Raw genomic sequence first — 16,551 nt, 5'->3', positions numbered from 1 at the left:
AACGAGAAGGAAGAGGAGAGCTTCATTATCTGTTTCAGTGATTAAACTCAGAACAAAACTGGAGTGTGTATGTTCTGTCTTTTGTCTCATTCTTTCATTCACATGGCCCTTCATGAGGACAGTATGCTGTATGTCCCAGAATAGATGTACTGTAGTGTATTCATGTTGGTGTGCACTCATGGACGAACAAGACGGTACTGTAAAGAAAACAAGGTATTTTATTTACTGAGAGTTGGCTGAATGCAGTGCAACACACTTGCAGACATGCACACTCACTTTTTAAGCTTTCTGTTAAACGCTTTATTTCTGGTCTTGGAGCAGCTCTAGTTATGTGCTTGATAATGGCGCCACCTTGTGGTCAAACCCAGAAACTCAGGAGGTCTGGAAGGAAAAAAACAATCAAACCTGCCTTCAGGATTCAATGCAGTGTAGGTATTAAAAATATGTGGACAGGAAATGTAACCCTTTTCAATGAAAATATTTTACATATGTCATACAGTCCAAATGTTTACATTAATGTAAACCTAGTGTCTTACCATTTTTTTATTAAATATTTTGCATCTTTTAGCATTTCTTTTTTTCATAGAGTATCCCACGACTTTGCACCAAAAATCGACTTTACTTACTTTATTTAGTTTCAACACAGCTATAGACACTTCATGTTTATTCCATTTAATTGATGTTTCGGTAAAGCAGAACAGAACAGAAACTGGAAGAACATGCATTATGCAAACTTTCTATGGAAACAGTAACAATAAACAATTTTTACGATTTTCCAAAGCTTGTGAGACATTCGTGGAACAAATGCCAAGTAGAAAGTCTGCACTGTAGTCTTAAGAAATGCAGGTATGTAAATAAAAAATAAACTATGAACATTGTTGGAAGAAAAGTCTTTGCCTGAATCCTAATTATTACAAGAACTCTGCAACAGCTGGATGATATTGTACAACGTAAGGTGTATGGTTTTGTTTTTATTGTTTTTCTTCATCTAAACAATGTCAACATTCATTATTCATGTCCAGAGTCATTTCATTATGCAAATTAGTGTAACCAAGGGACTAATGCTCTTCGTCGCTGTTGCTATGGAAATATAAGACACTAGAGGTGTGTCATGTCTTTCAGTGGCAATGAGATGTTACAGACCGGGATACAAATTCCATCATAGAGAGAGGGAGAAAGTGTGTGTGTGTGTGTGTGTGTGTGTGTGCGTGTGTGTGCGCACATCTGTGTATCATTCGAGACTGTCAAATGAAGAAGGAAACAACATGCTTAGAGTGGTTTGTATGTATGTATAAATATATAGTCACAGGATGGCAGGAGGAACGTTGGACTCCTGAAGCGGCACAGTGTTGATGATTAGGGAACACTCTCAAGGATAAGTGTTCTAGCCCTCCAACAAATTCATGTCACTGAGACACCCGGAGACAGAAACAGAGGATGGTTCAGTGTCATTACACCAAGTGTTTACAAGTAGCTTGCAATGGGAGGCAGCATGTGCGAAGCTAGAGCAGATAGAGGAGCGGAGGGGGTGTACAAAACAGTGTTTTCTAGAGTAGAGCACAGTGAAACAATAAATTGAACATGTGTTTGAAATGTAATATATTTAAATCCAGTTTATATCCCGTTTCACTACCTCCAGTATAGTGACCCATCTGCTTCTTGGGAGCAAACAATTCCTTTGCAAAATATAATCTGAACAGGTTTTGTGCTCTCAGCTGACATAAAAACACGAAGCTGGGCCCCTACTCAGCATTCATGTTGAATTATTTAGAGTCGTGCCATTTGGAATCTTTTAACAATAGCAGACAACTGCAAGCAATGACAGCAACATTATTACATGACATACATAAATAATGGTAAATAATCCATGAAAAAGAACAGTCCGGTAGAAACAGACATACAGCGGCATTGATTTATATAATACGATTCAACATTTTAGTAGTTTTATACATCTCAGCAGCACTTTGGTTAGAGGCTGGCTTGGTATATCGAGCCACCACCATTAATGTAAAATAAATTATGCATGTAGCTATATCGTTGCAGTGAATGACACAGGACAGAATAATTGCCCGCCGACTGAACACATTTACATTATTCACATTTACATTTTAAACATTTCTTCACAGGTAAAATTAGCCACACATAAATCAGAAAGTTGTGCTACAAAACACAAGAATCAATGGCACTGACATTTATTATGTTCTGCGTCTGAAAAAGAAAAAAAGCATTACTTATTCACTAGTCAGATTTAGGGATCAAAACTAAGTGACACTTTTTTTTGCCCATTTTCTGCACAGTTATTTACAGTCAAGAAGAGAAAATAACTTTCAGACAAGACAGGAACAAAAATAGAGGAATGATAAGGTTGCCAGTTTTAACAACAGCATGTTGTTTTCCAGCCTATGAACACCCTGTTATAGCGTTATTTTTTTTTACACAATGCAGGACTGTGGAAACTTGGCACAAGCCCTCTGCTCTGAAACTATGTATGTAATCCTGAGTCTCCAGGGAAAATGAACGTCACCCTGGGGACTATTTCCAAGTGGGCGTTAGTGTATCTTCTACCATACCTCAGAGTCAATACACTGAGAACAAATACAGCATAGAGCAAACAGTCGCATTAACTTCTGATTACGTTAAAATAGATTTCTTTACAGCCAGAGAAACCCAACAATGTGTCAAAGGCAGATAGAGGAACAGCGCAGTTTGACAATCTGTTGTCGTTTTGTCCTCCTTAACAAGGGACGTGTTCCTCTGTGAACCTATTGTTTAATAATGCCCCCTTCCTCTCTGATGTGACCTAGGAGATGCTGATAAGAGCTGACTGTTATTTCTTTCAGATATGAGTCTGTATGAGTGTATGTATGAAAGTGCCATCCCCTTTCTCTCAAATGCTGGTCTGCAGGTCCCCGTTCAGCAGAGTACTTTGGGTCTCCGTGGGGTCATTTATCATCCGAGACTTATCCTGCCGGCTATCGCTGCGATCAGCCTCGTCCAGCCCACCCACCTTCTTAAGACACAGGACATTCTGGAAACTCTTCTTGAAGTTCTCCGACAGGAAGGCGTAGAGGATGGGGTTGGCGCAGCTGTTGGCGTACCCCAGAACCACCACGAAAGCGAAGGTGCTCCTCAGGATGGGAGTGGTGCTGATGGTTCCCGTCACCGAGGTGACATTGAAGACATAGAAAGGCAGCCAGCAGAAGACGAACACAGCCACCACGATGGACACCATCCGAGTCACCTTCCTCTCTGAGCGCTTCCTTTTGGAGGAGCCCACACGGATGCCCGAGGACTTCACCTTAAAGATGATGAACAAGTAGCAAAGGCAGATGACCATGAGGGGCAGGAAGAAGCCCAGGATGAAGGTGTAGAACATGAACGCTGTGTAGTAGGCCTCTTGAGGCTCCGGCCACACAATAGTGCAGAAGCAGCCGTCATGCTTTGTGATGACTCCGCTGTAGATAACGATGGGCAGGTTGACCATCAGCGACGACCCCCACACTGCCAAGTTGATGGTCTTGGCCATGCGCGGCTTGCGCCACTTGGTGGACTTGATGGGATGCACCACAGCCAGGTAGCGGTCGATGCTCATGACCATCAGGCAGAAGATGGATGTGAACTGGTTCAGGGAGTCGACGGTCATCACCACCCTGCAGAGCACAGGGCCGAACGGCCAGTGGACCAGCGCCAGCTGGATGGCGATAAACGGCAGGCCCAGCATGAAGAGCACGTCGGCCACCGCCAGGTTGAGGATGTAGATGTTGGTAACTGTCTTCATTTTAGCGTAGCGCAGGATCACGTAGATGACGAGAGTGTTCCCGCAGAGTCCCACAGTGCAAACCAAAAAGTACATGCATGTGATGACCACCGTGCTGGTTTTATTGAAGCTGTGGTCCGTGTAGTTTCCATGGAGGTCGGACTCGTTGCCCTGCATGAAGCTGTCGTACATCAGGTGCTCCGACAGGTTGGGAGGGGACGATGGGAAGATCCAGGAGTCCATGATACCTAGCTGTCTCATGGGGATTATGGCATCTCACCTGCACACATAAAGATTTATCTCAGTAAAAGTGGAAATACCTTAAAGTTTTCTTTTTATTACGAGTGATTTTTACAATCCTGACAGTTATGGTCAAGTTGACAGAGAATAAGATAATCATTCGACTTGATATATTCTGATATTGATTTTATGACGTCCAGAAGATGAAAAGAGAGATCCACAGTCGTTACCCTCATCAGATATTGAGTGTGATCTGATGAAGTGATTAAACTCGGCCAGACATTGTTTGTGTGTTTATTAGGCCAGGTACTGCTACCCAGGGAAATCACTCTGCACACCCGACAGTCGTATAAGCTCTTCCTGGGGAAACGCTTGCCCTTTAAATGTTGCAACATGATCAGCTGCAACGAGTTACACTGAATTCTTTCCTAGCACATTTTTGAAAATTTATTAGGGGGTGGGCATGGATGTATATTAATCCCAGCCTAAGTAATTGAATGAGAGGAGTCACAGTACTGCCAATAGCCATGCTGCAGTCAGATTGAAGTGCTTGTCACTGCCAATGCACATGAAGCAAACATGGTATGACAACTTAGTTTGGTGCCAATAACATGAGAGGTTTTATGAGGCCAGTTCATCATTTTCACCCTGGCAGCAGAATAGGATGGGCACCATTCAGAGTCTTGTTTTTGGTGACTACATTTCAGTAAAGGGGATGATTGAGCTCAGTGAAAGGCTTCAATGGTGGAATATTATATAATGTATATTTGGAAATGCATTGGGAGAAAAAACTTTAGTTTGTGTTGCATAAGATAAACAAGATTGTTTATTGTTCCAACAGAAAAAGAGCCACTGAAAATCAAACATAAAACCCTCTGCACTTATAGGAGCTCTGTTGTTGAGGTGAACAATACATAAAATGGATGACTATGGAGTCATGAGTAATATCTTTGTCTCTCTTATGCCATATTATTTTATGAACTGCTGTATTTGTCACATTGGTATTCAGGTATGCTTTCTTTAAAACCAGACCAAACCAGCCCAAAGCCAGCTGTCAAAAGAAAGATTAAAATGTGGTTTGCCATCAGAACAACAGGTGGAATACCATTTTAATTAAGTGGCTACTTAAGTTATAGTCGTTTCATCTGGTATTTTTTTATTCTTTACTGCTTAAGGCCATTCATTATGCTCTAACTTTTGGTTTTAGTTGCTGAAAAGTAGAGGATTAGAAGACAGATATGCAGCCCAATCAATGATTACCTGCTCATAGCTAATTGCACATCCATTTTAAGGAAAGGTAAAGTGAGAATGACGTTAAATCAGGATTTTCATTTACAATGTTAGCAAACTCTGCACAGACCCAGCTGAGGGGTTTGGTGGCAAAATATCACATGTGTTTCAATATTCGAACCGGTTAACAATAAAATGTCACACTGAGAAAGAATTAGACACGACAGTAAATATTGGAGCGAGAGCTTTACATTTTGCTCAATTTAGACAATTTCTTCAACTTAATTTGAACGGAATAATCACATTAACCTGTTGATGTACTATTCTCTCACATCTAGACAATTCACCAATCACTACAGCGAATCAACAAAAGTATAATCTTACCTGCAACTGGATTCAATTTCACTATAAAATGCGCCACTTCTGAGATGAAAGTATTTCGGCGTTTACGGAAGATTCAGCTCATTCATCTCCACATAATCCTCAAGTTTGTCTCACCGAAGTGAGAAATCTCTCTGCAATGGGATTTTTTTCTTTAAATAATCCCATAATGTAGTCTGCATCACATACGAGGAGAAACATACAGAAAGGGGTTGGACAAGTGAATAAAATACAAACGTGCCCTGCACAAAGCTTCGATGATGCGCTCGTGGTGGGATACGCGCTGTGACTGCCTCCAGCTGGAGAGCTGCGCGCGGGTTAAAGGACGCACACAAAGAGCGCCGAGGAGGTGCTGAGGAGACTCACCTCTGAACCTAAGGGATGATATCCAGTGCTGCATACAGGTGGAGCCAAATGGAATTAAGCCTACATTGTAATGCCATGTCGAATTCATTCAGCGCTTGTTGAACATATGGTTCAAATTAAGTTGGCACCAAAAGTCGTAACGCTGTTCACAAAGGAAAATGTCAGGTTAACTTTCTTTCTTTCCAATGCTTGTTACGTGTTTTGTTTCCTCTAAATTCTAACTGCCTTCACACAAGAACGTCAGTGTTAATGGTTGAACAAATTCATTGAGCCCAGGTACCCCCCCCCCCCTTCAACCACATGGAATTCAAAATTGAATTTATAAAACATCACATTAATGACCAATTAGTCAAACGTACCTAAGTGACACAATGTTTACGCACTGCTCATCCATTGATCCAAGTTACAGACTAAAATCCGATATCGACCATGCAGTGCTGTGTGTGTGTGTGTTGCAGTACCTTGTTGATAAAAGTGAAGGTAGCCGCCCACCCCCGACCCAGGACAGTTTCCACTCACGCTGCTGATGGCCAAAAGCTGTTTTGCAAGCCCGCTACTCAAACCCATCTTACATTTAGCTCCCAGACATGAGAGGCAGCACCGAGCGCAGAGAGTCGAAGCAACGCTTAAATTAAGCGCCATGAAAACCCCACGCAGTGCAGCAGATTGTTTTTAATGATAGCCTCATCAATAAGATACAAGTGTTATAGTAAGTAGGTTTATGTGTGGAGGAGGGATGGGAACCTCGGTTTAACGCCCCCCCCCCCGTGTTGTAGTGGTTGCAGTATGTTCTCTCCACATTAGTTGCACTTCCTGTTGGTTTCCTGATGTGCTCCAAACAATTAATTCTGACGCCAAACATCCCTTCAACATACGGTGGGTGGTGATGCAGAGGCCAGGTCCGTCTTTCAGCTCTTTGATAGAAATCCATCCAAAACGTGGTCCAGCTGCTGCTAAGGTAAGGAACATTTAATTATCCTCCAAGCTGGTATATTGGCGATGTGGATGTTATTGTCAAGCTGGGTTTAATGCGTTTGGTAGTAATGAGAAAGTTGTAATGTATCCTGTTGTTTCTCCTTATAAGGACCGTCACGCTAAGTGTTGTCATTTGTTGTGTGTGTGTGTGTGAGCATCAGGAGGTTGTTAAATGAAGACATTGTTTTAGAGTTTTATGGCTCAACAAACTGCTCAGCATTTTGTTTCTGACAATTGTGTTCTTAAGCACTTGGTAGCACCTGTCAACTAAGTGGTTAAAAGAAATAACAAATAATACGCTTCAAGGAAAATGTTTGGGGCACTGGTCAATATGATGGCACACGATCTTGGCCTGCAGTGCTATGGACTAACCAAGCCAGGTATCATCTTCTGGAACCTGAAGTGATGACTGAAACTTCTGTACTCTTTGGCTTCTGTGGTTTTACAAGTAATGTGTCACATGTATGTGTATGTGTGTTGGGTATTGGTTTATGTCATTCTATATGCTGTAACCCATGAATGACCACATCCGATTTTTCGCTTTGCAGCGTGAGAATGAATGACTCGCGTGTATAAGTTGAGCTAAACAATGTTAAAATGAACAGTGCAGGCCCGCCCGTTTTGGAGCATTATTGCTAAGAGATTTCATCAATCCACAACGTTTCAGATCGCAGCGTCTGCAGTGGCCTTTTCATGTCATCTTATGACTAAATGTCAGCTCATTTGAGCTGGAAGTCTCATCTAGCTCTCACTGCAAACTCCTCTGTAATATCGAAAGTGAAAAAGGTCCTTCGCATAAGTCATCGTCTCAGAAGGGGATGCTGAAGTTACCAAATTTGACTCCATGCCTTTGGAGATGAGGAAAAAAGGGTCAGTTGCATCAAACACATACTTCACATTACATTTTTGTTTGAAATTTTTTATCTGTTCCGGAGACTGAAGGTGCTTGAGTATTGTTTTGTCAATAGATGCCTGTTTCTTCTCTTTGTTTTTTAAAATTCACTTGAGCCCACTTAACACTGACTGATTCCACATTATTCTTTGGCCGAAAAGTAATTAAGTGAGAGCTGGAAAATGAGCACATCTTAACTGTTCGAGAGAGACAGCAGTAGGTAGTTTCTCTCTCTCGTAGCGGTCACAGGGGGAAATGAAAAAGGTTATAGAAGGAAAGCATTCATTTATTAGAATCTTTCATGCCACCGGGAACAATAATCCATCAACTTGATTTAGTGTTAAATACAAGAAGGGTTAAATAAAGCCATATAAAACAAATGGTGCTCTGAAATTTGTTAAACATAACTTAGCTTTGATGTACCGTCTGAAGATTAATAAAGGCTTATTAATGACCCTCCAGGTACTGGCATTGTTTATCAGGATTCTCCCAGGCTGAAACAAACATGCCGATACGTATCGGCATTGAATGATGCTCAGGGTGAAATCCTGGGATGTTTAGTTCCGTGTTACTTTGACTGATAGCGGTGATATAATGCAGGAGAGAGCTCGAAGCTCAGGTCTATATTTGCTCCTAGTTATTGAGGCATGACCAATCACCTCAGGCCCTGAATTGAAAGAATTGATTATACATCCAGCCAGGGTAAATTGACAAACAATTAGCATCCCGGGGGCATGCTGCAGCATATTCAGTGCATACCATTGACGCTTTTGGCATCTTTTGTAATGGTTCTGCTATGAGAGAAACACATTAGCCGGGCGCTCTGAAAGGTATTGCTGCAATTTGTTTTCACAGAACAAAGGTATAGTCAACTTTTTTTCTCATTCTCAGATTCACTAAGAGAAGGCTAAGACTTGGAGTTGTTGGATTTTGGTTTTAATGAAGCAAAGCTATATGTCTGTGTTGGTCATGCTTTGTGCCATCATGGATAGGTGTACATTTCATAATGTATGTCCCATGCTGCTATGGATCTAGTGGTTGTCCTTCTTTTGCTACATATTCATGTCTTTCTCGAGGGCCTGTTAGTCAGTGCTCCCTCCATGTGATTATACTTCGTATATATTTTCTCTGTCCAGTTTATTGTAATGACATTTGTCCCTTTGGGGCTAAATGTTTATCAAAATGTTAATCAACTACAACTTCATTGTTTTCTCCTCCCATCTGTTCCTATCAGGTGTGTAACGTCGCTAAGCTACTGACATTGTGACCCTTCACAGCATGAAAGCAAAAAGGGTCAATTCAATTCTCTTTTTTTCACCCATTATGCTGTAATGTTATGATCATGCTGCCAGTGAAAGTGACATAGAAATGGAAAATAATGTTTACCTGCGTGGCCATCTGTCAGCATGAATAGAATTGACAACTCATTTTAGTGTAAATGCTAATTATATATGAAAAACAAACATGCATACAAATCAGTGTAATGTTTTCTCTGCTAGGCTGCAACTAACTAAACAAATGATTTTCATTATCTGTGTAACTGGCTGATTACTGTCTCGGTTAATCGGCTCGATGATGTTGCAAAATGGTCATCATAGTTTCTTCATGTAGCTTGTTTTGTCCGCCCCACAGTTCAAAACCAAAGTATATTAAGCTAACTGTCATACATGACAAAGAGCAGCAGAACAACCTCACATTTTAAAAGCTAAAACCAGTGAAAACATTTTGATTATCGAAATAGTTTTTTTTCTTATAATTTTCTACCGACCGATTGATCAACTAATTGTCTAAGCCCTACTTTGCCCAGGCTGTTTCTGTATCCCAGGAAGTAAATGTATTATTACGCTTTCATGGGCACTTTACACAGAAAGAGGCAGTCAGCTCATGTTGTTAATGTTGTTGCTCTGCCTACCTCCAGTTAAATGGACGCTCAGTTGCAACAGTTCAACAGTCATGAGTGAATCCTGCCTTCAGTTTTGTTGAAACGTGTCAATGTTCATTTTGGAGGCAGCAGTTTCTGGTGCTGTTGAATGGTATTGTGTCAAACTTACAGTTGTATCACCTGTAAAACAAAAACTCAACATTACAACCTTGAAGGGAGGGTTTATTGCAACACTGGTGTGTTGGACTGCATTCGTTTTAATTAACCAAATAAACTGAGTGTAATTTGCACACTGATTTTGAAAAGTTCCTTCTGTGGCCACAGTATATACTGTGTGTGTGTGTGTGTGTGTGTGTGTGTGTTTGTGTGTGTGTGTGTGTGTGTGTATATATACAGTGTGTGTGTGTGTGTGTGTATATATATATATATATATATATATATATATATATATATAAAATGTTAATTCTCTTTTATTGTGAGTCTTATCAAAAAAAGCATTCTCAGACGTAAGCCTCAGTCAACACGTACAGTCTGCTCAGTGTGTACTCTTTGCACATTGCTGTTTATTTACATATAATGAGTCTGGCTGCTGTGATAAAGCCTGCTGATGCTAACTTCAGCTCCTAGGAGACACTATTGTCGTGACTGGGTGATTCTGATGGATGTTGATCTGTCAGCTGTGTTGATGTTTTTCCAAAAACAAGCACTAAGAGAGTCAGAAATGTGCCTCATATTCTTATGGTCAATTCATTTCTTACACACATATTTCTGCCCCTGAAACACTGTCCTAACGCACCTCTTCCCTGAATTAAAAAAAAAAAAATTGTGTAGATTGTTTGCCTTGTCAGTCTTAGTGTCTGATATAAGCTACTCTGTTTTAAAAAAAAATAATAATCCACAAATACCAGTTCTATGAATCTCATGATGTACAATTTTGCCAAGGCTGTATTTGTTTTTATTTTGTGAGTGAGTTCAGAGATACCTGCCTTGTTATTACCTCCACCACGGAGGTTATGCCTTCAGTTTGTCTTTTTTTGTCAGCAGGAAACCAGCTCGATTTCATGAACCTTGGTGAAAGGTTGTAGTATGTTCCAAGGAAGAACCCATTACATGTTTGTGTCCTTTTTAGTTTTTGTCAGTTTGTTGAGTCATAATGGATATTCTGTGTTATTAAAACAGTTATTTCTATTATATTATGAGTTTTGTGAATATTCTACTTTCCATGTACAATCATTTTGGCTGACTTGAGTGTTAAAGTCCATTGTTGGCATTTTGGAAAATAATCTCAACACGAAGTCCACTTACTTGCTTTTTCTGGAGCTTTCAACCGCATCTCACACTTCATCAGCATTCATTCCATTCACATGCAACGTTGTACACAGACAGTGGTTATCATCTCCCCCTCATATACATGATGGAAGCTAAGCCATCTCCACTGAGCTAACCTCATTACGCAGCTGAAAGCTCTGGAAAAAGCTGGTAAATATACCTTGTTATAGGACATGCATATACCGTAGATGTAGTTCCTGTCTATGAGTTTGACATATTTAGGACACTTCCATCAGCTTTCAAGTATGATACTGTGTCATTCATCTAACTAGCAGGTTGTGAAACTGCAGGTGAAGAACACGCTGGGACCAAACAGTCAGAACGTCTGAATAATGATGAGGAATCAGTTTAGATTTACCGCAACTCAAAATGAATACTAACTCATTCCACAATTCCAACAGTAGATGTAGCCTTGAGCTTTGACAAAACTGCATGTAAAATCCAAATTAATTACATATTAATTGGTGTGGTTGTACTGCTTCATTTGAAATTGGATTATAAATTAGTTTGTGTTTTAATTTGTGGGTAAAGTTGAGATGATGATGGTGTTGGAGGAAGCACACATACATACCACTGTGTAGACTGTGTTTGTGAAAACTGCTAAATGGCTAATCAGCAATGTTATTGCTGCCTGTGGTGTGATGGATTGAATCAAACATGCACAGGTTAAGTTTCTTTAAATATTTTCCAGGTGTGGCATTCAGCTACAGACTGTATTAGAGTTCTGACAATCCGTGCCGATGTAATGAACACATGTTTTGTAATTGAGCAGAAACACTGATTAGTGAAGAGAGCATGTCCGCACTGCACTGTTGTAGCTTTTGTCGTCTGTTATGTCTTAATAGCTGACAGCGGGTCAGTTCCTGGTGTGTCTCTAATTGTGCTTGTTGCAGCCTGTTATCTGGCATGCAGAGCCACCGCTGCGCACTTTTTTCTTGTTTACAAGAGAGAAACTCTGCCCCTTTTTAAGGCTGTTAATTGTGATCGATTGTGTTTGCTGAAGATCGCACCACAAAACCTCTTTAGGCTCTCGATCCAAAACTCTCTTTAATTCCCTATTCTATTGTAACAATCGCAGGCAGTACATTTCTTTCATCACATTCACTCTCACAGCATCAACGATCAAATATAAAACATGTAGTACACAAGACAAGACTGTTGTCTCTTGACTGTTTGGTGCCTTGTGGACGTATTTCTATTTTGGGTGTTTTTCCTGCTCATTCTGTTTCATTTCTCGCTATGTTAATTTCATTTTGTGTTCGGTTATGCATACACATGTTTTATTTCCAGTAAGTAATTAAAATGTAAATGAAGCCTCTGAATACTCTATTTTCAGACTTCAAGATAAGTGCCATGTTTGAGCTTGGTTGCCAGCTCACAGCCTTTTCGTGTATGTAGGTTGCCATCTCAAAGTCTTTTTTTTGCAGCATGTCTTTAGGGTTAGTGACAGTATAGACTATTACATGTTAGCTCACAAACAGATTTTCCCGCCACCTTGTTTTCATTCACTTTTCATAAAACTCATGCCAACTGACAGATGAATTTCCTATTCACAGCTGTGACATTGTCCGACTCGCTTTCCCTTTCAAGGATTGCTGGCTGAGACTTCTTAGGTGCTGTGAATCTGGCCCTGACAAAATAACAAACCCAAATCATTGGACACTTGGAACCTGTGGAATGAATCATTAAAATGGCAAGAAGTGTTTTCAAAATGAGTATGAATTGAGATTTTAATCTTGGATCTTACTTTTGTTTGGACTACAGTTAACTCGCTATTTGTGCCTTGATGTTTCAGCTTTTCAATGGTTTGAATGGTCTCTTTTAATACTAGAGCAGTAATTTAACTGAGTCGCTCCAGTATCTAACTCTATCACCGCACTTAAGTACATTTTTGAGTTACTTGTACTGTGGCAATCTGCCGTTATTTCTATTTTTTTCTCTCAATATAAATGTTCCTTTCACACCCCAGTCGCACCTTCCATGTTCCGGCAATGGGATTCTGGCATCCACCCAGTCGGCAACCTTTTGGGTCTGAAAAGTGAAGCCAATGCAGAAGTGCCTTAAACTTGCATTCTCTCTACTGGCCATCAGGAGGCGAAGTCTATGAGAAAATGATCCTACTTTTCACTTTATTTATTACCTCAATAAACATGAGTTTATGATCTCAATTGCTAGTTTCAAGTCTTCTTCGATACAGCATAATGTTCATTTAGTAAATCATGGTCTCATTTAGAGTAAAATAGACCATACAACCTCATACAACTTTAACCCTTTCACATTGTGTTCTCAGTTCATCAGTTCATTAAAGTTAATTGTTACCTTTTTTGGTTGCCTAAAATGCCTCATCCAGCGTTCGGTTGTACTTGGCTCCATCCTTTTGGGTCACTCATGGTTGCAAAAAACAAGATGTCAATGGTCAAAACGCCAAACTCAAGGCTTCAAAACGGCAGTCCACAAACCATCCAGTGACATCACGGTGACTACGTCCACTTCTTATATGCAGTCTATGGAACCACCTTAGTAATCCGCCTCTTTCTTTTTAGATGGTGACGTTAAAAACAAGATGGCATAAGCAGTGTGTTCTTATTTTTCCATTTACTTTTTACCCCTTCTCCACTACAGTTCATAGAGAAATAATACCTTTTACACAATTGCATTTATTTGACAGCTTTAGTTACTTAGTCTGTTCACATACTGTATATAACATGTGAACAGACATCCAAATTTGTGTGTATACATTATGAATGAGTTTTTCATTCTATAGTTATTTTTTTCTAAAGAAAATACACAGCCACATTTGAACTATACATGTGAGAGAGTGCATGCTTAGTGTGACCCCTGGTCATTGTGTGCAGTGCAGCTTTGTAATCTCATGAAACCTGGAATTGGTTTCTACTCTTGTTTTCAGAGCCAGGAGATGATAGATAATGTAGCTCATGGAGGGAGGCAGACGTCAGCTCAGATTTCTCAGGTGGGCTCTGCCTGAATGAGCTGTCAGTGTCACCAACCACCTCTCTTGGCCGTCTGTGACCTACCACCGTCTGTGATTTACCTCAGTGTGTGTGTGTGTGTGTGTGTGTGTGTGTGTGTGTGTCCTCAGGAGTTATAATCTGAGAATCAACTCTCATTGCAGATAAACAAACATCTTCCTCCATACAGTGGCTCTGTTTTTATTTCACTTGTCATTTCTGATTTCCAGCTCTACTGAGTCCAATCATCCCATTATGTGGTGTGCAGAGCTTCCTTCAACGAATACCTCACACCTACACTCCTCCTAGACTATTAAATGCCAATTCTTTCAGTGAGTTTTGGAAAGTTCCTTGCACCCTGTCGCCTCAAATGCCACTCATTTATCCTATTGACAAAGCATCAGGAACTCCTCTTTGCAAGCACTGATTGTTAATTGCTAATCACAAAATATTTCCCCCCCGATACAAGCTCGGCTACTTTCAAAGTTCAGTGATGTGATGAGTTTGTTTGTACTTTCAAGATTCTGTTCTAATTAATGTTGCATAATGTGCCACATATAAATAAATTTTAAAATAATGCCCGGTATTAAAATAATATTTATTTAATAATAAATAAAATGAAGACGTATGATTGTGAGTACATTGTATCTATAAATTGCCTTGGGATCAGGAAAATGAATGTTAAGTGAATAACACAATACTAACTTCTACAGTGCTATTCCCGCTTCTTTGATAGATTAAAACCTGGAGCTTAACATTATTAAAGCAACACATTGATGATGAAGTTCCAGACTGCTAATGTTGCGCACAGCATGTTATTTGACCCTAAACTTATGAAGAAATTAATCAAGCATAGGAATCTACAATTAGCTGCTTTTACACTCTGAATCTGGAGACTAGTGTTACTCTAATAAATAGTCATACGTATCATCCCTGCCAAACATGCAATGGAAGTCCAAACCATTTTGCAGTCACTGAGTTAAGATGCTTTTAAAATATCTATATGTTATTGGGCTTCTAGTCCAATTTGATAACGCTTCACTTAGTACCATGTGACTAATTTAACTGCTTTTAATTTGTTGTCAGCCTTCGCTTTCAAAAGAATATGTTGTCAAAGACATGATCAATTTATGACATACTTATCACGATTCAAGTAAAATAAACATCTATAGATAAATCTTTAATAGTCGTTACCTTGAAATGTAATTGCTGATGGCATGATATTTACATAGCAAGTGGAAGTACACAGTACAATTAATCTAGCCGTAAAAAAGGAAACATTTCAAAGCAACTGGTGATTGTCAGAGCACTTAGAGATATTCGTGAAGATAACGTTTTTTCTTCACATAACTTGATTTTGTGAATTATTTCTTCAGAGGGTCATCTGCATTGGTATGTATGTGTGTGTGTGTGTGTGTGTGTGTGTGTGAAGAAGGCTGTGTTCCACCTAATATATTAGCTTTCAGACTCGGGGGTGTGGATAGGGGGGCAGATCTGGCTGCGGCACAGTTCTGGAGGAGAGGTGTAAACAGAATGCACAGCCATCTGCACAACACCGACCTCTCAACTAGCAGCTACAACTGAAACACCCTCCATCATTCAGATTGCTTCTACAAGTAAATTAGAACCTAAAGTGGCTTTAACTCAACATGACTAATTTATTTGATATGTTCAATGAAGATGTGTTTGCATTATGAACAAGCTATTTTGCAAGGGTTTGAATAAATACAAGCCTTTGTTATCTTGACTAAACATAATATGTACATATGCTTGTTTGCCACATGATGTCTCGGTCTGCCTTTTTATTGTATCCAAAAGGTTAAAGCATACTTTCTGGGAACTAATTAATCCATTCGGCTTATCTGCCAATAGCAATAAGGGATTTTCTTTTCATGTATCAGTTATATGTGACTAAAACTTTCCAAGCTAATGTCACCTCTTTGGACAGTAAGAAAATGATATGTATGTATGTATGTATTTGAAATCAACAACCATGTTCAGACACCGAGAACAAAGCTGGCAAACGAATGAAAGAGGTACAATTACTCTTCTAGAAATCAGTATGACATTTAGTTTCTGTGGAGGCTCATGCTTCATGAAACCTAATTCGTGTTCATGTGTAAGAGGAATTCAGCCTGATATTTAGCTCTAATTTGCTGCTTCTTATACTCCGTATCTTGCACAGCAGCAGCCACTGAAAGCCTTTGTCCTTTTTTTTTTTTTTTTTTATTGCTTCTCAATGTGTTCCTGTGAAATCTGATGACCGTGTTTAAGGAACAGTTCAATTCACATGAGCTGGTCCAACATCTATTATTAAAGTATTCTTTATTTTCCCAATTATATTGAACCTTTTTTCCTTGCTCTTCTTAGCTTTTGTCTTCCCTGCACATATAAAGAGAACCTTATTTTACTGATGATTCTGTCCATTTCTTGTGGAGCCTTTAATGTGCATCCTGTGGTTTGAACTCATCAGGCATTCATGATGAATGCAAGGAAAAAGCTCTTACCCCTAATTGGAAGTTATCAGAAG

At 39.7% G+C, this 16,551-nt stretch overlaps 1 protein-coding gene across 3 annotated transcripts; it reads right to left on the bottom strand.

Moving 5' to 3' along the window:
• Positions 1-272: 272 nt before the first annotated feature.
• LOC137878771 (somatostatin receptor type 2-like) lies at positions 273-6,728 on the bottom strand. 3 transcript variants are annotated; one of them, XM_068719204.1, is made up of 3 exons: positions 6,436-6,728; positions 5,612-5,784; positions 273-4,037 (listed from the first exon to the last, which is right to left on the bottom strand). In XM_068719204.1, the coding sequence occupies exon 3, from the start codon at positions 4,016-4,018 to the stop codon at positions 2,888-2,890; it is 1,131 nt and encodes a 376-aa protein (XP_068575305.1). In that variant the 5' UTR covers positions 4,019-4,037; positions 5,612-5,784; positions 6,436-6,728; the 3' UTR covers positions 273-2,887. The 3 variants fall into 3 exon arrangements, with proteins under 3 accessions (XP_068575305.1, XP_068575306.1, XP_068575304.1); XM_068719205.1 differs by lacking the exon at positions 5,612-5,784; XM_068719203.1 differs by lacking the exon at positions 6,436-6,728 and having other exon boundaries at positions 5,612-6,231.
• Between the last annotated feature and the right edge of the window lie 9,823 nt (positions 6,729-16,551).

This window comes from Cebidichthys violaceus, unplaced genomic scaffold (assembly GCF_023349555.1).
Source record: "Cebidichthys violaceus isolate CVI_PGR_0920_01 unplaced genomic scaffold, fCebVio1.0.p SCAF_23, whole genome shotgun sequence".
Classification (NCBI taxonomy): domain Eukaryota; kingdom Metazoa; phylum Chordata; class Actinopteri; order Perciformes; family Stichaeidae; genus Cebidichthys; species Cebidichthys violaceus.
The sequence above is the reverse complement of the archived record's forward strand: the minus strand, read 5'-3'. Positions and strand labels throughout refer to the sequence as shown.

Excerpts from the sequence above, each read along its gene's own strand:
- LOC137878771 (XM_068719204.1), bottom strand. The coding sequence starts at position 4,018 with ATGAGACAGCTAGGTATCATGGACTCCTGGATCTTCCCATCGTCCCCT.